The 26,025-nt window shown below is 42.8% G+C and overlaps 1 protein-coding gene across 1 annotated transcript; it reads right to left on the bottom strand.

The window, feature by feature from the left end:
- Nucleotides 1-1,831: 1,831 nt before the first annotated feature.
- Nucleotides 1,832-25,984, bottom strand: FAM81B (family with sequence similarity 81 member B). Its single transcript, XM_075020850.1, has 9 exons — nucleotides 25,953-25,984; nucleotides 24,678-24,752; nucleotides 24,030-24,273; nucleotides 20,305-20,423; nucleotides 14,813-14,942; nucleotides 11,154-11,260; nucleotides 6,860-6,995; nucleotides 4,382-4,577; nucleotides 1,832-1,938 (listed from the first exon to the last, which is right to left on the bottom strand). Exons 1-9 carry the CDS (start codon nucleotides 25,982-25,984, stop codon nucleotides 1,832-1,834), a joined length of 1,146 nt encoding a protein of 381 aa, XP_074876951.1.
- Between the last annotated feature and the right edge of the window lie 41 nt (nucleotides 25,985-26,025).

The raw sequence follows: 26,025 nt of genomic DNA, 5'->3' as shown, positions 1-26,025 counted from the left end.
AAAGGAAATGTGCAGCAATACTTCTGTCCTTCTCTCTGTTCAAGGGTTAGACTCTGAAGGTTTTCCTGGCTTTTTTTCTCTCTTTTTTTTTTTCTTTTTTTTTGACACTATACACTTTTAGAAACACATTCATCAATAACCTTTTTTTTTCTTTTTTTTTGACACCATACACTTTTAGAACCACATTCATCGATAACCTTGTATTTCACCTTTTTGCTGTTCCTCAGCATACTGAGAAGCGCAGCATCCAGGGTACGTGGGGTGGGGGAGCAGATGCACTAAGCCACACTAACTGCTGCTTCACTGGCAGCCAAGTACATGGGCAAAAAATGGCAATAGTGCCTAGAAGGAGCTGGAGAAAGACTGTTGGGGAAGCTGCCTTCAACCCCAAATCTCTTGCTATGGCTGCACCAGTGGACTGTAAGTCTGCAGCGAAGGCAGAGCCCCCTGTAATGGAGGGAACATACAGTGAGACTGAAATAGGGATTCAGAGCAGCTCGGAAACTGCTGCACGTTGTTGGGATTTTGGTGTTGCTGGTTTCCTGCTGCTTGTAGGAAATGTGACAAACACAGACCTGACCTAAAAGCAGGCATGAGGCTGGGAGTCTTTCCCACTGAGTTTGGCTCTAAAGAGCCTGGCCACAAACAAAATGCAGAAAGGTCATCTGCGATGGTGGCTGTTCTTCGGCTTTTACAAGGTGTAAGTGATTTCTAGGACTTTTTACTCACTGGAGGAAGTTTAAATGTAGGAAAGTTTCTGCATGCTGGAGTAATGTGATTAATTGCTGAAGTGGCATTCCTGGCTGACTGCATCGATTCAGTTTCAGCTGTCACCGTGCAGGTCTGGCTTTTTCAGAGAAGCCACCTGCCACGCATGGCTTGAGAAACCTGCTTTTCTGTAGAGCCAGAAGCACAAGAGTCTTGAGACATGGATTATTGGAGAAGGATTATCTGAGTCCTCCTGAATTTTCTTCTCTGGGCAATGGATGGTTGCTATCATTAGCTTCTGCTGGGAAATGATACTGATACATTTCTTTTGCCCTACTCACAGAGTTTTTCTCCTTATTTCCAGGTGGTTTTTCTTGTTTTTTGAAGCAAAACAAAACCCATAATGTCAGTTACATTTTTAGGCGTTCTGCTGCAAACCACTGCTAACTTTTATTCAGTCAAACAGAGAAGACAAGAAATAAACCGTCTTAATAATGCATCTGCTAACTATTCACTTGCGTTTTGTCACCTGTACCACATTTATTAGCTAGTTTTAATGATCCAGTAACTTATTGTAATAGGTCCAAATCATGCATCAGCAGATATTCTGATACCAGTTTTTGTAATGCTATTACTACATACAACATACACCTTGTGTGCAGCTGGAGGAATTTACTAGACCTGATTTCAGTACTTACACCAATCTAAAACCAATGTAGCTTATGGCAGGACTGGGCTAACCATGAGGCAGGACTGGGCTAACCATGCTTAATAACTGAGTACTTGTGTTCTTAAAGTCCTTTAAATACTATGAATACTTTTGTATGAAATCTGCTTGTAAAATTTTAAGTCAATCCTTAAAGTTTTTCTTCTACAGTGAAGTATTCTGTTGTAAAATTGGTGTGAAAATGACTGTTAGTGTTGCAGAGCTGTTATTTTTGTGGCTGCACAATATCATATTAGTAATCATAATAGCAACAACATCCTACAGGGACAGGGGAAGACAAAATCAGGTGTGTCTAAAGGCTGCTGCTTTAACTCAATGCTGCTTCTCAGTGGAAGAGCCCACCTGCGAGAGTGGCCAAGGCTTGCTCTTGGTGTTCAATCTTCTGGGAGGTTACTTTCATTGTTTCTTTTTAATGTCTTTCTGAATTTTCTTTTTTTCAAGTTTCAGCTTTGTATTCTGTATTTGTTTGAGCAGCTCCAGAGACTCACGAATGGATTGAAATCCTGGCAGAAGAATAGGAACAATTAATTAAATAGTGGTTCCTTTCAATACATTAAAAGATTCTTCTTTTTGTTTGCAGAGGTTTCTGACCCGCATTTAATACACAGCACATTAAATCCAACCTATTGCATCATTTTATTGAATACCATGGACATGCATTAGCAGCTTGGGTTGCAAGGTCCTTGCTCTAGGAATCATATCTTCCAATACATTGGATGATACCAAGCATAATTATGCATAGCTGTAAACTGCAATTGACATCAGATATCAGATTAGTGGTGTGGAGTAAAGAAAATACTATGTCTGTCTTTAAAACCAAGGGTATTGCTAGCCTTAAAGCGTATTTTTCTTTCATTGAGCATTGGGGTTTTTGGTTTGCTTTGGGTTGTGTTTTTTAAGTACAGAGTTCTTATTTTGAATCAAAGACTCTGTGTTCCCATCTAGCCGATAGCAAGGTTTGTGCCACGGATCTCCCAGAGTTGTAGCAACTGCAAATAACAATTATGCTTCACCTGAGACTTTGTCATGTGCTTCTGGGAGAAAGGGAGCTCAGCTTCACCAACTAATTTTTTGTGCATCTGTATATAAGTACATAAAAAGAAAAATGGGAGAGTGCAGACATACTGTTTTCCAAAACAGAGCTACAGAGCACCTGATGCCCCTTTTTTTGGACCATCATACAGTCAAATATTGTCAATAAAGACTGGAAAAGTAGAATTGTAAGCTGCTGTTAACCAGCTGTTTCCACATTGCAATAACTTTCAAATTACAACATAGCAGTTCTTTACATTTGTCCAGTGTGTCATGTAGGTGTCAACTTATTAGTGAGCAAGCAGCTTAACAGTGGATTAAAATTAATTCTCTTCCTCTTTTTTTTTTTTTTCTTAAAGTGCTTATTGTAACATGGCAGCTGATGACATGTTTTTCTTTTTCTTTTTGGAACGATTGTTTAATATGGATTAATTTTGTCACTGCTACAGTCTAGATAGTGTTCAACCAAATCGCTGCATACTGCTTAGAATTTTAAAATTCCAGACATGTCTCTGATTTCCAAGATGCCAATCTGTGCTGAAGCACAAACAGCTGCTGAGACAGTCTAGAGGCTGCCTCTGTGCCCTTCATGCTGCTCCGCACCTCTTCAGTGGCCTCTTTTCCCCCATTTTGGGGATCAGCCCTTGCCAAACAACTGCCATGGGAAAGAGCAATCCTTGGACTTGAGTTTGCACACAAGCATGGCCAAAGTTTGGTATAAACAGATCTCTTCTGTCATAAATTTTCTGCAGGCAGGAATTTGAAGTTAAGGACCCTCTCCTTTCAGCACCAGAATCTTTTATTCTGAAATTTCTTAGCTACAGCTTGCTTTGAGACACTCTCTTGTGCTCACTCAGATGGTCATGTAGACAGCCAAATCTTCCTGTGTCAAGCTGCGCAAGGACCTTCGCTAATTTAGAGCTTGGTTTGCCACAGCTTTGGAGCTGGGCTTGTAGGTGGGCTGCAGATGAAGGAATCAGAGCTGAAGTAGAGAGCTGGGGTCCTCAATCACAGACAGCTTGGAAGACGAGAACCAGATGCTCGAGTTTCAAGTGAGAACATGTAAGATGTGAAGCCCTTGTGTAATGATTTTCTGCCATCTGTTCCCTTGGAGAGAGGGCTGAGATTTTTTTTTTTTTTTTTTTTTTTTTTGATAACCTGATGTGTCCACTGTGTTTCCATGATCAGCTGCAAGTGGGGGGTATTACAATAATCAGGTTTGAGTGACACAGAATAGATTACAGTGGGCAAAAATCTTCCTTGTGAAGGCCTTGTGCTCAGTGCCAGGTGAAAGCCTTTCTATTCGCTGCTGAAAGTTGGACAGCCAGAATCATCTCAGATTGGTAAAGCAGTTCATACTCTGTAACATAAATTACTGTGACTGTCCCCATAAGAAGCAGCTGCTGTGTATTCAGCATTATCTAACTGCTTCCCTCTTCACGTGCACAATGTATGGTCTGTGTCAGCAGCTGTAACTCATCCAGGTGCCTCTTTCTCCACCCACTGTTTGTTCAGAATGGGGAGTAAAGGTTGGAAATGATACAAAACCATCAAATTGATCTCAGCAGCAGGATCTGTGCAGAAGGGATTGACTTGTGCCTCCCAATGAAGGTGAGGGTCCTTGCTAACAGAAGAAGTAGGTGCTCTAAAAATTCTGGAAAACAGGTTGTGAAATCACATTTTAAATGATCTTACCTTGAGACGCTTAGGAAGAGAAAGCAACCTGTGTGCAAATGTCATACTGGCCGTTTGCAAAGACAAGCAGGCTAACCCATACATGTCTGTATATGGGGTTTGGGAGAGAGAAATAGTAATTTTAATGTCTTTCTGTCTTTACTGTAAAGTATTTTCTGGAGCAGCAAGTTACTGTAGAAATTTATTTTAAAAATGAATTGCATGAAAGCCCATCCTCACCTGATCTGTATTCATTTTGGATTTCCTCAAGCTCCTTCCAAATCTGTCTTTCAAATCTGGTGATTCTCGCATGCAGGTTTTTTTCATCGCTTTTCATCTGGTTCAACTGCTTTTCGTATTTCTGTGGTTTATCTATTTGTTCTAGCTTTAGTGAGAGAAGTAGGAGCTTTTCTTCTACTCTTTTTTCTGCTCTTTCCTTTAAATACATAACACAGGTTTATAGTAAGACACTTTACGTATGCCCACATCAACCTGCCTCCTGCCAACTATGCATTCAATTGGTCTTGCTTCCTAATCCCGTGCGTGACAGCACTGAATAAATGCAGGTGAGGTCTGGTACCCTAGAAGATGTGTCGATCCTCTCTTCCCCAATGAACCAAATAAACTGGGAAATTGGGGCTGGACCAGAGCAAAGGTGTTTTTTTTTAATTATTATTTTCTTTATTTATTAATTTAAATCCTGTGATTCGCTGTCACATTTTGCAACGTGAGACTGTGAACTCAAACAACCCGTCTCAGGTTGCTTTCATGCACCCATCTCGAGCCCAAACTTTTCTGACCCAGAGGGTGCAACACCGTGGTGTAAACCCGGCTCGGCTGCTGGCAAAAGCAAGGAGGCTGAGCCCTGTAAGGGCTGCCTAACCGAGGGATGGCAAGCAGTCCTCTCCCTCTTTTGAGCTCAGCACAGCTCCTGGAGGCGATTCACCCTCCTCAGAGGCATGTTCAAACCCGAGCAGCGCAGCTGCCCTCCCCTTCCTTCGTCTTCAAGTTGCACCGAGTCCTCTGGTCAACTCCAAATCCGGTCAATCTGCTCCAAATCCTCCGACCGTCTTTAGCCCTTGCAGGCGAGGGAATCCTGTGGGCCTAAGGCGATGGCTCTGCTTCCCAAGGAAGGTGTTTGCAAACCTGGCAGAGCTGCCTGAGCCTAAACAGAGCGTAGCGTGGTGGTGGAACGCGCTCTTGAGTTTACAAACATCCCTATGCAGTGCAGGTGGCTGGCAGAGTGAGTCAGCTCCGGCTGCTGCTCTACGCTCCCAAAACGGCTCCTTCACCACCACACAGCCTGCCAGGTCCATCCATCCATCCATCCATCCATCCATCCATCCATCCATCCATCCCCTGGTCCTCGCAGCCCCGGCCACACGCCGGGTCGTGTGTCCTCCCACCCTGCCCAAGGGACAGAACCGGGACCGCTGCCAGGGCTCAGCAGGGACCGGTGCCCTTCCTGGCGCAGGTCGAAGCTCATCTCCGACTGCTTTTCTCCGGCATTCCTGCTGAGGTTTCCTTCAGCTCCCAGGCACTGAGCTGTGCTTCCACTGAGGTGCCACCCAAAGGACGACCACGCGTGCTGCTCTGTACGTGTATACGTACGCAGAAGAACAAATGCATTCCTCATTCAACCTATCTAAAAGTGGCTTTGAAAGCTTTAGCTCCTATTAAACACTGTATTTTTTGGCACAGCAGGCTCCCTTAGGGGAGAGTAACCACCTATATTGGTGTGTTTCCTGCAAAATAATCACAAAAACTATTAGTGGGGGAAGGGAACTCAAATGGTAGCTTTGAGACAGCAGCTGACAAGTCAGAAATGTTTTTCATATCATCCTGGCTGCACTAAGTGTTGGTCGCATTGAGTACGAGAGATCATCATCAGGCAGAATAAATGGAGATTAAAGTTCAGGAGCGTTTTAGTTCCAAGCGACTTCTCAATCTGGTCTTTGATCAGCAGCCTTCATCCTGGTGCTAAGACACAGTGAACACCTTTTGGTCGTTTTTGAACTCTGAAGCGGAATGAACTGCACACAGCAAAGGAGGAAAAACTTTAAAAGCTGTGAAGGAACTAATGAAAAGGCATTGGTCCTGTGCCAAGCGCTCACTGCTGCTGTGGAACCGAGACACACTGCGTTTTAATGTACTGACAGCAGGTTGGTGAGGGTTTGTCTGTATTTAAAACCAGGCAGAATCTGCACAGACAATCCCTGCCTTTTCCGAGCTTGCCGATGAATGGAACTGGGTGGTGTTCAGTGGTGGCACCAACGCTCACCGTGGGACAGGAAAAATGCCATCGTCAGGTACGTCGGGGCTACACGGCTGGGAAGTGGTGCCATAACCAGGGGAGACTTTATTTCCCGGGATGAGCAGAGCACTGAGGGATCTCCATCCTCGGAAACAGAAATCACTTGGACGAGGCTCGAGCCCTGACTTTGTTGGTGGCCCTGTTTGGGCGAGGGGCTGAATCTTATGACTTCCAGCTATCCCTTCCAAAATAAATTAATCTAGGATTACGTGATTTCCACAATTCACCATTTTGCTGGCTGTGTCCTGAGGCACCTGGTTTTGTGTCAGGTCTCAGGTTTTTTTTGTGTTGGTGACTTGGTACCTGCTGGGATCAAGGTGACAGGAGCGGTGCTCCTCTCTCCCAGTCCTGGGAGGGCTGGAGACCACCCCAGTGCCCTGGGCTGCCAACCCAGAAGGTCTTACCAGTCTCTCCTTCACCCAGTTAAGCAGCTGATGCCTCTGCTGGGCTTGGTCTTCTTCAGATCGTGTCAACCGCGCTTCTGTCCACTTCCGATGAGTCTGCATCTGATCCCTGAAGTCGCTTAGAATACTTGTCAACCTAAAATTATGGTTATTTTTTTAGTAACCAGACTAAGGCTTAGTCAGTGTTATGGAGGAGTCTTGAGTCACTTGAGTAAATTGTTTAAATTACTCCAAATCTCCTCAATAGCTTCCTAACAAGCCCTAAGCTCAATTATTTTATTAATCCTTACCTTAAAGGTTGTGCCTACATGACAAAATGTGATTTCTGTGATGTGGTCTATTTTAGGAAAATATCTGAGGGCTGAAAAATGTTAATTTCCCATTTGAATTAACTCTATTCAAAGTGAATGAAGAACCTACACTATCCCATTGAACATTGACTGCATTGCTGGGCATCGGGGAGAGCAGCAAAATCACTTGTGGTCTGAAAATGAAGTTCATAAGGATAAAAAGCATGTATAACTAAAACAAAAAGAGAATGCAGAGTTGCCTTTGAGGCAGCAGTTGGATAAAAATGCGAAAGCCCACCCAAAGGGAGCAAAACAGGCAGCACCTGGAGGAGACAAGGAACCACAGGCAAGGGTAGTGAACAAATGCTGCTCGAGTGAAATCTGCAAAATGTCAACTTAAAGGGAACTATATGGTTTAGATTTTGCTTTTCTTATACTGCAACACTTAATTTGCAACATGAACCATGCCAAGAGGTGAACTTAGGTCCAAGTTGTAGCCCTATATATACATTTCCATGATTATGCATACAACCTGACTGTAGGAGTGTCACAAAGATTTTAATGTAATTGTATTCATTTCTAACACATGCTTGCATGCAAACAATGATCACTTGAAATTTGTTTGGGCCTCAGTTAGCATACAAACCAACTGGTGAGGAGCAGGATTTTATAACTAGAGTTAATGCCTATGGCACTTCTAATATTTAATATCTCTTTTCATAAAGGGTGTTTAAGTGTTTTTTATACTGAGTGATTGATAACAGCTCTGTATCAGTCTAATGAAGTGATAATTACTGTCAGCAGTGACTGTAAATGTGGTAAAAAAAATTAATGATAGCAAAATCTCTCTAAGTAAGTGCTGTGTTATTGCAGTTTGCTATAGACAGTGTCTTTCCAAGATCTTCTACATAAGCAGCCTGTTAGGTCAGTTTATCACTATTATTCATTTTAGTAGTTCTAAGATTTGATTTTTCATGAATAAAAACTTGTACTATTGAGTTTGTCGTTTTCAGTCCTACCATGCACATATGAACATGCACACAGTTTGCTTCCTGGAGCACTAATCTTTATTCATGAGAAAATAAAATGATACTGTGGTAGTATGCTGATGATCCAGACCAGTATCCAACCTGAGCATGGGAAAGGGAGGTGTAAAGAGCTTTTTTCAGACCTGGCAGTAAGCCGTCTGACTGTAATAATGGGAATCACCATCCAAGCCCTGTTCTGGAAAGGTCAGGTAGGGATGGTGACAGAATTCTGTCGAAGCCACCGCTGCCTGCCCTAAGGTCATGGTTCATGACCACAGGATCTTCATACCTGAGGATTAGTGAACGGGATGGTCATTACAAGAGTTACAGCTCTGTTCGACCACCACAGCAGGCAATTATAGGACTGGTACCTCCTCAGACAGATCTTTCATGTGGTTATTTTCATACATACATATATCTATCTATCTTTATCTCTATCTCTATCTCTATCTCTATCTCTATCTCTATCTCTATCTATATCTATATCTCTATCTATCTCCACCACACATAAAACAAAGGTCTCATGAATTGTTTGTGTTATGATTACTGAACAAATTTGGGGAGTATCATTTAATGGGTAAAAATGAATTAACCACGAATGGCAGAGTTGATGGTCAGCTTTGTTCAAAGGCTCAAAACCAAACTTTGTATAGCTGGCAGCTGGCATTTGACTTTGCTTCAATTTGTCCAAAGTTGGAAAAGGGAGAAGAAGGAAGTATTTAAACCTAAAAATTAATTATTTGAGACTGTGTTTAGGCAACTTAGAAAAGATTTGGCATATCTGCCTTGGGGAGAAGGGGGAAAACTACAGAAATAATTGAGTTTATAAAAAGTTATTTAACAAATACTGAAAATGATTGCTATGAACCTCACCACCAGTTACATGAGGTTGCACAGCCTGCGTGGTTCAGAACAAATGATCACAAAGGTCTCTTTGGGATGCAAACCCTGGTGTGGTTCTGCTGAGGAGGATGAAGGTGCCTGGGGCCCATCTCAAGGGACATGCTTGACAGTGACAAGATGATGATTAATAGTACAATTATTATTAATAATGTTAGTATTTTTATTATAACATCAGTGATTTCTTATTCATAATAAAACAGTACCATGTTTTATTTTATCTTAAACTTTGATTAGCATCCCTCCTGCATGAGGGTTACAAAAAATATGCCTAACAGGAGTGAGGCTCCACAGGCAGATGATTTGCCATAGTCTTTGGTCCAGCAAACCCCTGAAATATTAGTAAGAGGATACTTGTGGATATATAATAAAAGCATGCTCCAGTAGTGCTACAATAAATTTTCACATGTGAAAATATATCTATTGGCAAATGAATTGACTTTGTGCAGTTGAATGCAGCTATTCCAACCTAACCAACCACAAGAGATAAGCATCCACTCCCCTGTGAAGGGCCAAATTTCTGAGCAAGGCACAACTCCCATGAAATCCTGAAATATGTTTAAAATTCATCCAGTTTTCAGCAACAATATCAGTTTGTACTTTTGCAATACAACTGCCAGCCCACAGTCAAAGGCAACTGGGTCCCAGGCAGCTGCATGTCAACTGAAGAAGTAACTCTGGGCTTTAAAGCTGATTTAAACATGGCAAGGTTTATGCAGAAGCTCCAGTCTGTTCCAGAAGTTAAATTTTATTTCAGCTCTATTAAAGGAATGTATAATCTGCTAGACATTTAAAGGAGCAATACAAAAGGAGACAGACATTCCCCATAGGGCATGCTATTTTAATTAGATTTTATATTAACTGGAATAAAATCTCACATTTAATAAATAAGTAATTTGGATTTTGTGTTAAATACACAACGCCAGCACATCTCAGTGTCTTGAAAGCCACCTCTTTTCAAGCTTCCTATTTCTAATGGCAATTTCAGTAAGGTCTCATTAACTTTTGAGAAACTAGGCATTTGCTTGAAATCAGTTTTCCAGTTTCTTTCTTTTCTGGCATTGTTCTGTTTTACCTTCCCTCTTATTTTGGTTTCATTTCTTGACCCTGTCACATCATCTTGATCACCATCATTCACTGCCCTCTCTCTCCCTGTTCCTCCTTCCCTTTTCCCAATTTTAATTCATTGCTCACTTTAGCTGTTATTTCCCCATTTACCCCAATTTCTTTTCCTGTTCTCTTGTTGAGAACTTTCTTCTGTTTAAACTTCTAGCCTATTTTTACTTCTGAATACAATTCAGATAAAATCTTAATTAAAATAAATCTTTATTCAAATACTTCACCATTTTAAGGAGTTGAACTATTGCCTTTGAAATATCGTTATTGCAGAATTATTATAATTAGATTTTCAATTATTTGTGCTGGCTCTGCTATTCAATGCTGGGCTGTTTTGCATTGTTCTGAATATGGATGCCAGATACTTTTGTTCATTGCATCCTTCCCTGGAGCTCCCTCCTCTCTAAAACTCAAGATTAAAGTGACACCCTAAAAATACTTCTGCAGCCAGAATAGGAAGAATATACTAGGTAAGTAAGAAACAATAAATCACACATCTGTGGGCACATGAGGCTGTGCAGCTACTTTAGCCTTGTGCCCACCTTTCTTCATCAGCAGCACTCCTGCCCTGGGCGGCTGTCTCAGAAATGGGTAGACAGTGCAAGTGCATAAAGAAAATACCTTGTTCTGCACATTAGGCAAGTCACAAATGAGCCCCAATTATAATGGTAAATAGTGTCTTTGTATCTGGTGCCTTTCTTTTAAGTATGGAAAGTTAATTGGTTTCATACCTTTCTTAGAGGGTGGCATTTAGTGCCTCATTTGAACAATTAGCTTGCAAGACAATGTACTTTCATTATGTATTTTCATTATTTTATGGCATAGATCTTCATTAACCTTCTCTTAGTGTTTTGAATGGATGTTAATTAACAGGTTTGTTTTGCTGTTTCATGGCAACCTGTTCATCACACTAAAGTATTCAGGGTGAATTATCATAATGAAAAACTCTCCATCACCTACTTGAAATCCAGAAGTTGCAGTTCGTGATGTTGATCTCCCTGGACTGTCTTTAAATTTGAGCTTTGATCAGAGTTGGAAGTCTCTATCTTGCCTAATAGCTGCATTACCTAATAAGAATTCAACAGAGAATGCCTTTATGAGCCAGACTATGAGCATTACATTTAAAAATGCATTGTGATTGCAAGCATGGAAAAAACCCAGCTAACATCAAGGTGCAGCTACACAAAAACGAAGTTTTCTCACAAATAATTTCATTCAGTAAAGACTGAAAACTGGAGCTTAGAGTCACCAAGGCTGTAAGACCTGCTGAAGCCAAAGTCTTTGTGGATGCAGGCTTTGCAATTACATGCATGGGTAAGCAACCCTCTTTTTATTTGAACGAGGCACCGATCAGCGCTCAAGTCTCCCCAGCGGTGGCAGAAACTGAGAGGTAAATCCCTGAAAGCGCGTGCGTGTTGCAAATGGTTGGCTGTCCAACACCGAAGGGCATCCCAAAGAAGAGCAGAGGGAGCAGAGGCTCACTCACTCGCAATAACAGATGCTCCAGTGGCTGCAGCACTAAGGTGGTACCCGGGGGACCCTGTTCAAAGCATCTCCCACCTCTCCGTGTCCGGGCTGGGGCGTGCATCCCTGTGGTCTCTAGGCTGTGGAATATCCCAGGTACCTGATGCTGTCCCGCAGTTCTTTGGTTGGAGCTGCCCCTTTCACGGGATCATTCCTTGTCGGGGTGAGGGGAAGAGAGACTGCTTCAGCAGCCTGACCTGAGGGCTGAGGGTCCTGGGACAAGGTGGATTTGCGAGACCCCACGTCCTGCACGGACGGAGACGTGTGCGTTCCCCCTTGGTGGCGGTGGCCTGACCGCATCGGTCCCTATGGGTGGAAAAAGCTGGAAACACCCTGTCTAAAAATTGCAATTTCAGCCCTCAGGGAGTCTGGTAAGCCAGGGCCCTGAGCTACTCGTCCATCACCTGCACACATCTGACTTTGCACATCACAACTGGTGTGAAAACGTGACACCGAGGGCATCCAACGCATCAGTGACACAGCACAGTGGAAACACTCTGGATGCTCCAGCAACTGCATCTGCTATTTCAAGAGAAGCTGGATGTCCATGTGCCTCTGGAAGATGGAGTGCGAGTGACTCAGAAGACTGGAAGCCACCAGAAACCCATTACTCACACATCCTCACCCTCCAGGACTTTTTCATGGGCAACCTGGGTTCCATTACCTGCTGCTGCAAGTAGACACTTGATCTTGAAGGGCAGTCTGTGAGGGATGAGGGATTCAGCCTGCCTACCCACGGTTAATCAGTTAAAGGGCATGTGAAATCCCAGGAGTTTTCTTCAGCGATTTTACACCAATTTTGAGCACAAAAATTGCCTGGCAAGGAGATGCCACCACCTCCTTGGTAGCTGTGGCGCATCAATGTCATAAAAGTGCCACTGAACACTCATTACTTTGATTTGGTACCTTCTTTTACAGCAACAAGTGACTCCTTTTCAGAAATCCTTTCCTCTCTTCTTTCCTACCTTCACATGAGAATAGTTTTTTTCCCTTTTCAGCTGAGAAAGTTTCTTCTGGATCCTGCTCCATGTCTCCCCTGACTTATTTTTACATAATTTTACGTGTACTGTTTCATGCAACTCTGACACACACACACACACAACTGGTCCCTTCCCCATTTCCAGGTGAAGAAGAACATTTTTCATAGGTATTCAAGGAGGCAGATGTCCAAACAGTATCTTTTAACAGAATTGCAGGTAAGATATCCTTGTTTAAGTTCTGTCATGATACAGAAGAGGACCTTGGTTAGGCAAGGTACACAATGACTGGCAGTGTGCCTTGTGCAGCTGAAGATGCAGCCAAAATACAGTAATGAAATTATATTTGATACCAGAGTGCATGAGACATTGAATGTCCTACATCGGCTCAATCCTGAGGGCACGGGCAATGTCTAGTTTGAAGCAGGACCTGAGAACCATCAAGCTGCATGTTTAGAAACCTGAATTTTCCAGTACAGCTGGATTCCTGTAAAATATTACTGCTAACATTCCTGATCCTGCTAGAGGCTCCAAAACTGCTACTGAGCATAGCGAACCTCTCACAAGGAAAGGCCAGTGATAAGGAACGAGAGGCAGTAACAGTTGTTAGCCACTGTTGGCTTACCCGCTCCGTGGAGAAAAAAAATACTCTCACACAAAACACCATTTTCCAAAATTTTTCAGTGTTACGGTTTCAAAAGCCTTTGAAATATGGCCAAATTTAATATGGAATTAGATATGTACTGTTAGTTGCCTCCCTGCCACCACCTTATAAGTAAAGAAAACTAGTGGATTTAGATGGCCTTTTTTAGCTAAAAAATGCCTGCAACTGAAATTTTGAGATGCACTTCAATATAAATCATACTGAGAAACAGCAATGGGTCATTTATGATCTGAGGATCCCCAAATCCTAGAATATTTTTATTATCTGTTATTACCTTACATCTATTATAAATGCCACTACCAGATTGGGATGAGTGGTGTCCCCTGGGTCCGTACTGGGACGAGTACTGTTTAATGTCTTCATCAGTGACATGGACAGTGGGATGGAGTGAACCCTCAGCACATTTGCAGATGACACCAAGCTGTGTGGTGAGGTTGACATGCCTGAGGGACAGGATGTCACCCAGTGGGACCTGGACAAGTTCAAGAAGTGGACCTGCGTGAACCTCATGAGGTACAACAAGGCCAAGTACAAGGTCCTGCACACGGGTCGGGGCAACCCCTGGTATCAATACAGGCTGGGGATGAAGGGATTGAGAGCAGCCCTGCTGAGAAGGACTTGGGGGTACTGGGGGACGAAAAGCTGGACATGAGCTGGCAATGTGCACTTGCAGCCCAGAAAGCCAACCGTATCCTGGGCTGCATCCAAAGCAGCGTGACCAGCAGGTCGAGGGAGGGGATTCTGCCCCTCTGCTCCGCTCTGGTGAGACCCACCTGCAGTACTGCATCCAGCTCTGGGGTCCTCAGCAGAAGAAGGACATGGACCTGTTGGAGCAGGTCCAGAGGAGGGCCACAAAAATGATCAGAGAGATGGAACACCTCTCTTGTGAGGAAAGCTGAGAGAGTAGGGGTTGTTCAGCCTGGAGAAGAGAAGGCTCCAGGGAGACCTTACAGCAGCCTTTCAATATCTAAAGGGCGCTCATAAGGAAGATGGGGACAAACTTTTTTAGCAGGGCCTGAAGCGATAGGACAAGGGGTAATGGCTTTAAACTAAAGGAGGGTAGGTTCAGACTAGGTATAAGGAAGAAACTTTTTATGATGAGGGTGGTGAGACACTGGCACAGGTTGCCCATGGAGGCTGTGGATGCCCCATCCCTGGAAACATTCCAGGTCAGGCTGGATGGGGCTCTGAGCAACCTGATCTAGTTGAAGATGTCCCTGCTCGTGGCAGGGGGGTTGGATTAGGTGACCTGTAAAGGTCCCTTCCAACACAAACTATTCTATGATTCCACAGTATCATGGAAGACTTATTTTTTCTATTTAAAATCCTGACATATTGTATAAATACCATATTAGTCTTTAATACTGGTCAGCAATTAGGAAAAGAAGCTATATAGATCTATATATGCATAATCACCACTCACCAGGCATTTCACTGTAGGCTTCTCTACTCACCTTCTTCTCAAAATCTCCAACATAAATTTTAAGGGCAGAGTGAAGGCCATAAACCTCTTTATCAGTCTTCTGGGCCTCGCGCCTGATAATACTGATGTCTCCCGACAGCTTCGCAATGCTTGCCTCGCATCTGCAGTCAAACCAGAGACGAGAGCCTCTGCAGGGGGACGCTGGAGGGGGGCTGAAGGCAGATGCTGGTCTCCACGCACTGCCTCCGGATCAGGTCCAGCCCCCTGGCACCACCCCGGTGGGTTGCAAAACAGGCAGAGACATCCCACTGCAACAACCCTGATCCCCAATCTGCTTCCAGACATTAACGCCCATTAAAAAGCTGCTGGAAGTGACGGCGAGGAAGCGGGGGGCAGCCAGAGGCAATGCCCTCCGCTGCAGCAGCGACGCTCCTCGTGCCACAAACCTCCTCGTGGTCCACAGCTCGCCCTGCCAGACCGGGTCCCCCCTGATTTCCCACTATCCAGTCTCAATAAATGAAATTAAATCTGAAGCGTAAATCGAGAGGCTAATCTGAACCCGGAGCACCCCCAGCTTTTGGATGCCCACCAGGAGGGATGGCATGATGCTGCCACAGCCACCCCAGCCTGCAGCCCCCCGCCGGCTGGACGCAGATGTTGAGGAAGATCGCTCTGGAGTGAAAAAAACCCTTGCTGTTTTGTAAGGAGCATTTGCCATTCGCTATTTAAACTCTTCCGGTTGCATTCAGTAAAATACCTCATCACATTTAAAGTGGGCAAGTGAATGATTTGAGAGTGGCAACGTTAATTGTGTAGCCCAGGGATTGAATAACATTCAGCCAGCCATCCTCTCCAGGTAGAAGGAATGACTGTTTCAGCCTCTGTATTTAATATATACATATACATTGTGCATGTATAGTATATATTTACTTATATACATAATTTTTCTTAATGTAAGCAAGAATACTTTCTTTAGTGTGTATGTAAATATATATATACACATATAAAAACCATTATACATACACTTAACATGAGCAAGGAGACACAGTTCCCCTCCTGCACCCCTCCTTCACACTGTTCACCCAGGAGTAGCTACCTGCCCTAGTGCCAGTAGTACTTAAAACGAGAGTTTGGAAAAAAAGTACCTTAAGGCCACAAAGTAAGGCACAATTTAATATAAAAAAAACAGAACAGAGGTTGAATGCGGAAAATAGCTAAGTTTTAAAATGCCACAGAAATTATCCTCCAAAGCACCACCACCAAATAAAGCTGGTGCTGTTGACAGATAAAGGATCTGAAGAGAAATTTTGACAGTTTAAATAGACCAGCTTTTTGTCATCTCCTGAGGATGCTTAGATATTGTGACACACCTGCAGAGCGTGTAGATCAAGCAAATAAAAAAAAGTTTCTGCAGCTAACAGGGGCTTTGTACAAAGGCTAGAACTTTGATCAAAAGAAACCCTTGATTTGGAGAACAAGTACAAAATAGCTGTGAAGGTGAACACGGATCTGGAGAGGGAGCTGGCTGCCATCACAGCTTCTCCGGCAGCAAACCTAGAAAACGAGCCAGGAGCCGGTGAGGGGAGGTTGCAGAAGGACCACGGTCCCAGGGGATGGAAGGTCCCTGTGGGGACAGGCAGCACCTCGGGGGCTCCTCACAGCTGCAAGTCTGGGTGGAAATGTTGACATACACGTGCACAAAAAAAATGAGGCTGCGATTGAGATAGGCCAGCTCCTTCAACAGAGATCAGGGGATTGGGGCTCACCAACCCCTTGGGAAAATCCAACCCCAAGGCAACAATTGCAAGGCTATGCAAGAGGTCCACAGTGTGAAAAACGAAGAGGAACAATGGATCTGTAGCCATAAAGAAGACATAGCTTTAGTTACAAGAGAAAGAAACCTGAGTATTTGTCGTGGTTTAACCAATGTTCTATACAGAGATTACTTAAAAACAGAGGACTTGATGATAGGATCCAAAAAGCTGGAGAACTGGGCTTCCAACTACATCTGCATTATGGTGTAGCCCAAGGGGTCAGAGCCCTGCCTGGGGACCTGCAGCTGTGGTGAGCTTTGCAAAGACCCTCAGCACTGCTGATGAGCCTTAAATGCCTGGTCCTGCTCAGACCTCGCTTTCCCCACACATAATGTGATTATTATGTGCAAAGTAGTTAAATGTATGATTGCTGTTTGGCAGGCTGAGTCCTGAAGAGAATGGGGATACTTGGGACCTGCTTAAATCTTGCTCTAATTTGATATTTCACATAGGAGACATTCAGCAGCTTACGGTGAGATCATGGTTTTCCAGTCACGCAAAGCAGAGGCTGGAGCGTGTGCAAGCAGCAGCAGAGATGGACTGGGAATGGTACAGAAAGTGTACTCCTGTGAGATTTGTATATATATTAAAAAGTATAAAGAAATAAAAGCCTCTGATGGTTATATCAAAGCATTCAATTAGAGACGGGAATATAGCTACCTGCTATATGTTCAAGGATCTCTATCCTCCAGAGTCATGGAAGGAACGGTATATATTGGGCTACTATACTTGCCAAAGTGTTGCATTTTCTGAAGGGTCAAATAACTTTATGGGTACACATCAGTGTTTTTGATAGTCTAGTACTATGTTGACTTTCTGTCTGAGCAAAAAAATGCCCATGAGAAAAACAAGTAAAATGTAACCATCTGCGTAAAGTGCATTGTTTATTCATTTGTGGATTCATTTATTCTTTTGTTGGTGAGGCTGAAGAGAATGAATTAATATTTATCAGAAGTGTGGCTTTTTTACAGTTCATTACCTAATTCTTATTACCGTAATACATATTCCCATGTTCAAAGGAATTCTTATGAAGAGTTAGAATACAACTAAAATATATAGTTAATTCAATGGGAATGCCACCATAGCTGAGATGCTGAAGGCTTTTTTTTAAAAGATCACTGCTACTTGACACATAAATATTTACACAGTGTAGAAATGTAGTCAGAAGGTCCAAGGATTAATGGACAACTACCTCAGTAGTTGGCAAGATGTGTCCATCTCTTTTTCAGGGAAAGATAGAGTAGAAGAATAGACACAGTTTGAATTACAAGTACTAATCCACATTAATCCTTTACACATGGCAGAATACAGGAGGATGAATCATCTGCTGTGAGAAAAAGCAGTGACTCCATTTCAGGCTCATTTCATCCCAGATAGTCTTGGACTAAGCTTAGGCTACAAATCAAGAAGAAAACTGTCATTGCAAGTTTGCATTTCGAAGATTTCTATTAATTCAGTAAATGTAAATTGCATGAACACGTGCATTTGTCTCCAGTCACTCTGGGCGCTCTCTAATATATACAGCAATTTTAAATCCGAAACTCAAGATCAAAGGAATGTGAAGAATCAAAATATTAATCACCGCTGTAATGGCAGTCCTCTGCCTGTCAGTTCTGGCTCACTCCTCAACCATGATGCTGGGGGCAGGTACGCAGTTAAGGCTTGGCATTTCCAGAGGGGAACTTCAGCAGCAAGACAAACAAGCAAGTGCTGATGATTCATGAATCACACAAAACCACACTATGCTTTAGCTTAATGACAATCGTTCACATAAAACTGCATTATAATATTGCTGTTAAAATGCCACTAAAACGTCAGCCCCGGCTCTGCAATACCAGTTTGTTTGGATGAAGCTAGAAAACCTGCCATTATCCTTTTTCTCTCCTTAAAAATAAATGGGGTCTAAGGACTTATTTTCCAGCATCGTAAGATGATGACTTTGGTCCCCTTGTGACGGTTTGTTATCTGAGATTGCAAATGTGTGTTTTGGGTTCCTCCCTTCTAGATGTGGGAAAGGCCAACCAGTGCACCCAAAAAATGGGCAAAGAAGGAAGAGGAACCTCATGAAACCTGTTGTTGTGCACCTCGGTGAATGCTTGACCTCTTTTGTCTTCTGTGGGTTTTTTTTTTTCTTTATACAAGTAGAATTGGACTGGTCATTTTTTTCCCCACAATTACCCTGTTTTCCTTCTTTCCCCAAGTTTCTTTTTTACTTTCCTTTGCTGCAGGCAAATGCTCCAGCACAGAAGATGGGAGCAAGCCCTGGTGCAGCTGACAATAGGTAGCACCATGCCTAGGAAAATGCTGGGAAAAGAGGAGCGAGACACCTCACCAGTCGAATGTTATGGCTTTGCTAAAAGCATATCGTCTAGAGAGTCTGCCAACCCGAATCTGAAAACATCAGGAGGCTCTTGCAGGATCACCTCCTACTTTGTTCCAATGCTAATCAACCACAAGGTTAAAAAAAACCCCATCTTTCTCCTGCCAACTTTGAATATGTTGGCTTCAGCTACTCGTTTTGGATTCTTGGGTCTCTCTGCAGTAGTCTGGAATCCTTTGGTACCCTGTGATTTTTTTGCTTTCTTTCCTGGAGGGAGAAATGGAAATGAAGACATCTCTGGGTTTATTTTTTTCTACAAACTATACATAGATGTATACTTCTGTCAGCCAGAAATTTTCCTCGTCCTACCCTCACATTCCTGGCTCTCCTTTACACTATATCAAGTTTTTAATTTCAGGAAGGGGACTCTGGGCTCAGTACAGTATTCTGGTATCAATCGCTGTGCCATAAATAGAGCTAAATAACCTCCCTGTTTACTGGTCCTCTGCTTCCCTTGTCCAAGACCATACTCCTGGCATTTCTGACACTACATCATTGTAAGAGCTCACAGTAAATTATTTACCTGTCATATTCCCCCAACTTTTCAGGGGGCACTCAGTCATGAAACAATCTTTCATTGGGTTTATAAAGTACATTTTTTCTCAATCAGCTCACATTGCCAAAATTCCTGGTTAGAATCTATTACCACCTTGTCCTCACTTGACCAATTTTTGTGTTATCCACAAATGTCAATAGCACTGTTTTGTATAAAAAGCATACAACTGGCCTTTGGAGTGAAAAAAAAAAACATTAGAAATATGCCAGTTCAGGGAGATTTCTTCCTTAACGATTTCTTTTCCTGATATATCAGTTCAGACAGCTCTTAATCTGTGTGGTCTCTTGATAGTACATAACAGAGTTTCACTTTGTCTTTCTTTTAATCATAGTATGTTGGGTTACAAAGTGCCCCATGGAAGTCCGCCTATGTTACACAGTACAATTACTTGTACCAAGGAAAACTTGAAATCTCACCAAAGGAAGAAGTAAAGTTTGCTCAGCAAGACCTACTTTCCAAGGGAGGAAGTAAAGATTTTACTGAAACAACAGGAGAGTTTAAGTAGGAGGAAATAACTGCTTCAGCTGGTCTAGCCAGACTGGAGAAGAAAAAATTACCCAAAATCTTAAGTTTGTGATGAAGAATAAGACAGGAAAATGTAGTTATTTTTTGCTGGCTTGATAATTTTTCTAACATGGAGGGCGTGAAAGCACAGATCTGACACTAAAATGGAGATATAAAATGAGTGTGAAGTACATTTATGCCCACTCTGAATATGCTCTGTACAAATTGACTAGAAGACATGAAAATTATGGCCATGATGAATTCTTTACCTTGCCACTCTTCCACGCAGGTCTCCAAGACCCTGGATATATTTATGATCCAGACTTTGAACTGCAAAATTAGTTTCCACTGCAGCACCATCCCTTGTTCTTATTTGCCTCTCCAAAACCTGTAAATTCAAGACCATTAATGCACTTTTGGTTTTCTGCTTTGTGGTTTTTTTTCATTTCAAAATATGCTTCAAAGCACCATTTATAGCAGCAGGTCTAAAAGCTTGTTTTTCTTTCTTGGAGAAAGTAACAGTGTGTTTTTCTCAAAAATCTGCGTATGCATAAATAATATGTCCATGTTTCCCTTTAAAAATGTGCTTTACGTTGAAAAGTCTAGCACACAAAAATTAGGAAATGCAAAAATTGGAAAATTAATTTTACTCTTTTCCTCAACATCCGCAGTACAGTGCAGCCCATAATAAATAACGTACAGGGTTTTTTAAGTCAGGCTCCTTTCAACAGGGGATACCAGGTGTTTCTAGGAGGGAGGTAATATATGGCAAGCTGAGTGTTTTGCAGCAGCCTGAGGGCATTGCAGCAAGGCTTTGCAGGGTGGACAAGGCAGAGCAGAGATGGGCACAGGATCTGCCTGGTCTGCCCACGCTGCAAATGCACGAAAGCTTATGTCCCAGCTAATGCATCGCACTTGGCATGCATAAAAAGATGCCTTCAACACACATAGTCCTGCACGGGGCAGGTTTTGGGTCCAGCGAAGGCATGGACCTCCTGTTAAAGGGCATTACAGACACATACGCACAGCCCTGAATGGGGATGCTGGTCAGTATAAGCAGCTCTTTAATGTCTTGTTTTACCTTTATTGTTCAGTATGTGGGCTGATATCTGATTTATTGCACCGTATTATCTAAAGATGGAAGGAGTAACCACCGTGCAGGCTTTTCTGAAGTGGCTCATCCTGATGGTATCTGAATGTGTCACAAGCATTAATTTTAGGAAGCCCTCGTGCAGCTACTGTGACCTTTTACTGATACGGAGCAGAGCAGGAAATGATTTCTAAAATCCCCTGATTTTACTCCTCAGGATGAAAGGAGAGGCCTGGGGCTGGTATTTGAGTGTAATTCAGCACTGTGTAGCACTTCACCTGGTCAAAGCACAGCTTTCATCCTTTTTTATGCAAATACCCCATTTTTGCAAAAATAAAGTGGCTTTTACAGGCTTTTTATTTTAAATGTTCCCCACTGAGTGAATTTTAAAATATATATATAAGTAGGAAAGGACAAATATCAGGGAAAATTTCAACTGTAAATGCTTAAAGTTTGGCACAGTTGTTGGAGATGGGTTTGCCCATCTCAGGGGCTCGTCCCACTGCCGGGGCTGCGGGAAGGCACAGGGACAGCCCGGCTGGGTTTTAGCAGGGTTGTGCCGGTGTCCCAAGCTCATGTGTCTGGATGCAGCATGAGACCTTCTTCCCCTGCAGCCGTTCCCCTGCAAACAGAGTCAGGGGAAACATTTCCCAGTCAGCTGCAAACGGGGAAGTTGTGGTGGCACTGCCAATACCCCTGGCCATGAGTCCCCACTTCTCCAGCAAAAGGAGAGATATCAGCATCCATCAAAAGTGGGGCACAGGTGAGCGGGGAAAGCTGTAGTAACCCTGGAGTAAAATGTAGTTCAAATCTGTCATTTATGCAGTTATTCTGGAATAATCCTGCCCCCCCCTGCACAGAGAGTATGGATAACTGAAATACTGAGTATACCAGGCATTCCTATTTTTGTTCCATGTCAGAAAATAATGTTCTCAAAAGGTTGAATGTACTGGACAACTCAAATGTATTTTTGGCAGTGTATTTGGCAATGCAAGTCTGATGCCGCAAGTCCACCAAGACAGAGACACAGAACGGGACCACCGCTCCCTCGCTGGCAAAAGCAGCGCGAGACGCTTGTTCATTAGGATGGAAAGCAGCAGTCTCCTCTTTATCGAGGGAAATCGATATTCTCCTTCTCCAGCGAGTTCCCTAGGCTCCTGGCAGAGCTCCCGTCTCGGAGCTTGCCACCCCGACCAAAGGAGATCCACGCACACAACATCGTGCTTGTGACTGATGGTCGACCTTGGTCTGAATCCAACCCCTCAACTGAGACACCGTTATCTTACGGTTGTTATCAGTGGTTATGCCAGGCACGTCTCCCCGCTGCCCCTAGGTTTTTAGTATCGAAGCTTTTCTCTTGCAATTTGCAATCCTCTCCTGGGATCGTGAAGGATGTCTTTATCAAGGGTCTGGTCGTTTTCCACCTGGCACTAATTGGTTTGACATCCCTGATGCAGCAGCAGCCAGGGCATTTTTCTGTCTCTGGCAGAGGGGTGTGTTTACTTGGGCTCAGCTTCATTCCTGGTGGCAACGGCATGCCAGCATCTTCCCCAAAGCAGGCTTTTTTGAAGGATATTCTTCCTGCTTTGGGGAAGAATTGGAGCATGAGTGAGTCACATTTCCTGGCAGATCTTCTTTTTTTTTTTTAAATGCTTGAGAAATTGACATTGCTCCACCACTCTCATTTGCTGCATGCCAGGAGCAGCTCTCCAAACCTCCACCAAGTCTGTAGTGGCTTTGATTGACATGTCTCACTGTGCTCTTTTCTGTGCTGTTGGTGCTCTACCCTTATCAAATCCTCACAACCAAAATACACAAAGCAAACACGCACCTGAGATTAGGACCTAGAGAAGAGTAATTTACAACTGAGGGAAAAGATTAGATTTAGATGCTGATAACATCTTAGGCATTTTTCTAGCAAAACAGTCCTGTACATACTTGATCTGGATAGGGTTAGATCAATTGGATGATCTAAAAGAAGTAAGTGGGTTTATACCATTGCTTATTGCCATAGTATTAAAATCTTGACAATAAAATCAGTATGAAATGAACACAGACCCTAGTTTTAATTCAGATTAATTTCAGGTGAGCCATGATTGCATACTTCTTAAGATAAATGTACAGAAGATCAAATATTTCTCAAAGTACTTGAAAAACAGAATGCATTGTCAATTTAGTGGCATTTGTAAGTCATTTAACACTTCAAATGACAAAACAAATCTGTGGAGAAGTCTATTTCAGGATATTTTGGTATTTTACTTCTTTGGCCCAAAAAGTTGTTGGTAAATTTCACATACAAATTTGACAAGTAACGGCAAATAATCAAAGGTCTTTAGCCAGAAAAAGGGCATCCCGTGCATTTCCAGCACAGAACCATCAGTCAGTTTAAATAAAGCGTGAACCTGAACCTTCATTCCTGTCTGCACTGAGTTTTGTAAAAGTTTCAGCAATATTTGATTATGAGTGCATGCAGAAGTTTCTATAAAGTAGTAGAACATCTGCATGGGGAAAACTAACAAGTAATCCCAAACTTGAGTCTTGATGTTATACATTAGAAGAAAATAAAGTTTGCTCCTTATTTCCCTTGAACTCAATCTCCCACACTCTGACAAAACAGAAAGCAAATAGAACCTGAACCTTTGAATTAAAACAACACCAAAACCCATCAATCTGATTTTTATTTCATTTTACTTTCCTTTTTTTTCACTTTACTTTCCCTAGTCCCTTCCCTTCTGTTTTCACAAGTAACTGCAAGTGCCACTATACAAGAAAAATCAGAATTTAACTAAAACATAGCTGTCATGTTGAGTACTTTTCTGGTCCTGAAACCAATATTAGTACTGGATGGACCACACGCTAGAGCTGCACCACTAAAGGAGGGAAATGCTGCTTGGCATGGGTTACCTCAATGTCCTGGCTGAGCTTTTTAACGATGCTCGTAATGGTCTGGATGTGGTTTTCCAGCAGCTGTCGGGCAGCACTCTCCCCATGCTGATAACCTTTGCTTCCCTGGAGGTAGGAGATGATGTCATCTTTGATTCGGAAAGCCTGATGGAGGAGGAAAGCCGTGGTCCTCTCCTGGCTGTATAACCGCTCTTCCAGCAGACAAGCCCTGTCTCTGGGACGAGCAGGAGGGGAAGGGTCTCTCCTGTGAACACCAAAAACCGTGGTGTCATGCCAGTCATGGCAAGCAAGCCAAGCGATGTGACTATTGTCAGTGTCCTGTCCACAGTGGGACCAGTCTCGGCCCTTGCTGTCCAGATTGTCTGTCGTACCAGGGGCTTTGATGCTCCTGCCCATTGCTTATGCATCCCTGCCATACCACTAGGAATAACAACCTCTCCACGCAGGGCTAACATTTGGGCATTGGCCCCATTATTGGCCTTGGAGATGTAAATGACATTTTTGCAGCTATTAGGCAAAACCCCATACAGCTTAAGGACCTGGGCTTGTTTTCAGAGGCTTTGAGGTGCTTCCATAATATGTCACCATTGCAATCCTCATTTTAAGCTCTTCCTACTTCATTTTAAATAAAGGCAAAAATTAACATACCCAGTGACCACCTTCAAAACCACGCCAGTGGATACGATGGTGCTTGTGCAGAGAATCCCCAGGAACATGCCCTGGCTGAGAGAGGGCAGAAGAAGAGCTCATGCCAAGTACAGCAGTGCTTGCATTTCATTTTCCTTTGTATTATTTAGACCTACCCACTGGCAAGAAGTCTGAAATCCTAATGGTTTTCTTACAGCTACCCCCTCCCCATCCGCCTGCTGAAACCCAGGGGAATGAGCCAGGGGCTCAATTACGCTCAGTGAAACTGCATGTAAATATAGAAGAGAGGAAGGATGTCGCAAGAATCTGAAACTGGCAGGTACAGAATGAAGCTCAATTTAGATAGGCACAATCTGGAGTTTGAGGGAAACTAGAGTCACCATTTACTTTTTTGTAAAAAGCCAGAGAGAGATTTAATTACTGCAGAAGTTTGGGGTCGCATGTTATCCAGAAAATGAAGTCTGTTTTATATCTTAGTTTAAACCTGAGTGGCATATTTTTTATTTGCTCTCAATGCTATATGAAGTACCCTTTCATCACACAGTTTAGCTAAACCCTGTAGCTTAATGATGAAGAAAAATACCCAGTTAGTCATTTGGGAAAGAAGTCATACACGTTTTCTCTTGATCTCTGCTTTTAGACTGCTATAAATAGAAGTTCTGATGTAAAAATAGTTTTTAAAATAGAAAGGAGAAGAGAAGAGAGTTCAGCTACCCTACTCGATCAATACACAAAATGCGAAGATGACAGTTTAATGACTGAAGTGCGCCTAAGGATACTCTGCAACAAATTTTACAGCCATATGGGCTGCAATGACGTTCTGCAGCTGGCTTACATCTGTGTGCACCAGGAGCTACTTTACATTTGTCTGAGCAAGTAAGGTTTTATAATAATCATAACCTTTGGCAGCCATGAAATACCAACAAGATCTGAACACTTCATTTTAATCTCTTCTTGGTAAAAACTCGAAATACTGAAATGACTGGCTGAGGCTGTGTGAGCTCTCTTCTACTTGTGACAGCAGAAGTCACTGGTTGAAAACGAAGCATGTCCACAATCTCTTTTTTCCCCTTCAGTTTTCAAAAGCATCTTGTTTCTTACAAACCATCTTTTTTAAAAAAGTAAAAATAAGAAGATAATGTTTTAGATCAAAATGGTTGTATGAGAATGTAAGTTCTGCGAAGCCCACTGGAGTACAGCTTATCCTCCATAGCCAAACTCAAGACTTAGGCTTGAGGTCTGGTTACAGCAACTTGACAAGTTACACCATCTTACCTGACATGCCCATGACTATGACCATAGACCATAGTACATGTGGAATAGGACACCTTAACTCAAGGCACTCTTA

This window comes from Buteo buteo, chromosome Z (assembly GCF_964188355.1).
Source record: "Buteo buteo chromosome Z, bButBut1.hap1.1, whole genome shotgun sequence".
Classification (NCBI taxonomy): Eukaryota; Metazoa; Chordata; class Aves; order Accipitriformes; family Accipitridae; genus Buteo; species Buteo buteo.
This window is presented reverse-complemented; position numbering and strand designations above follow the sequence as displayed.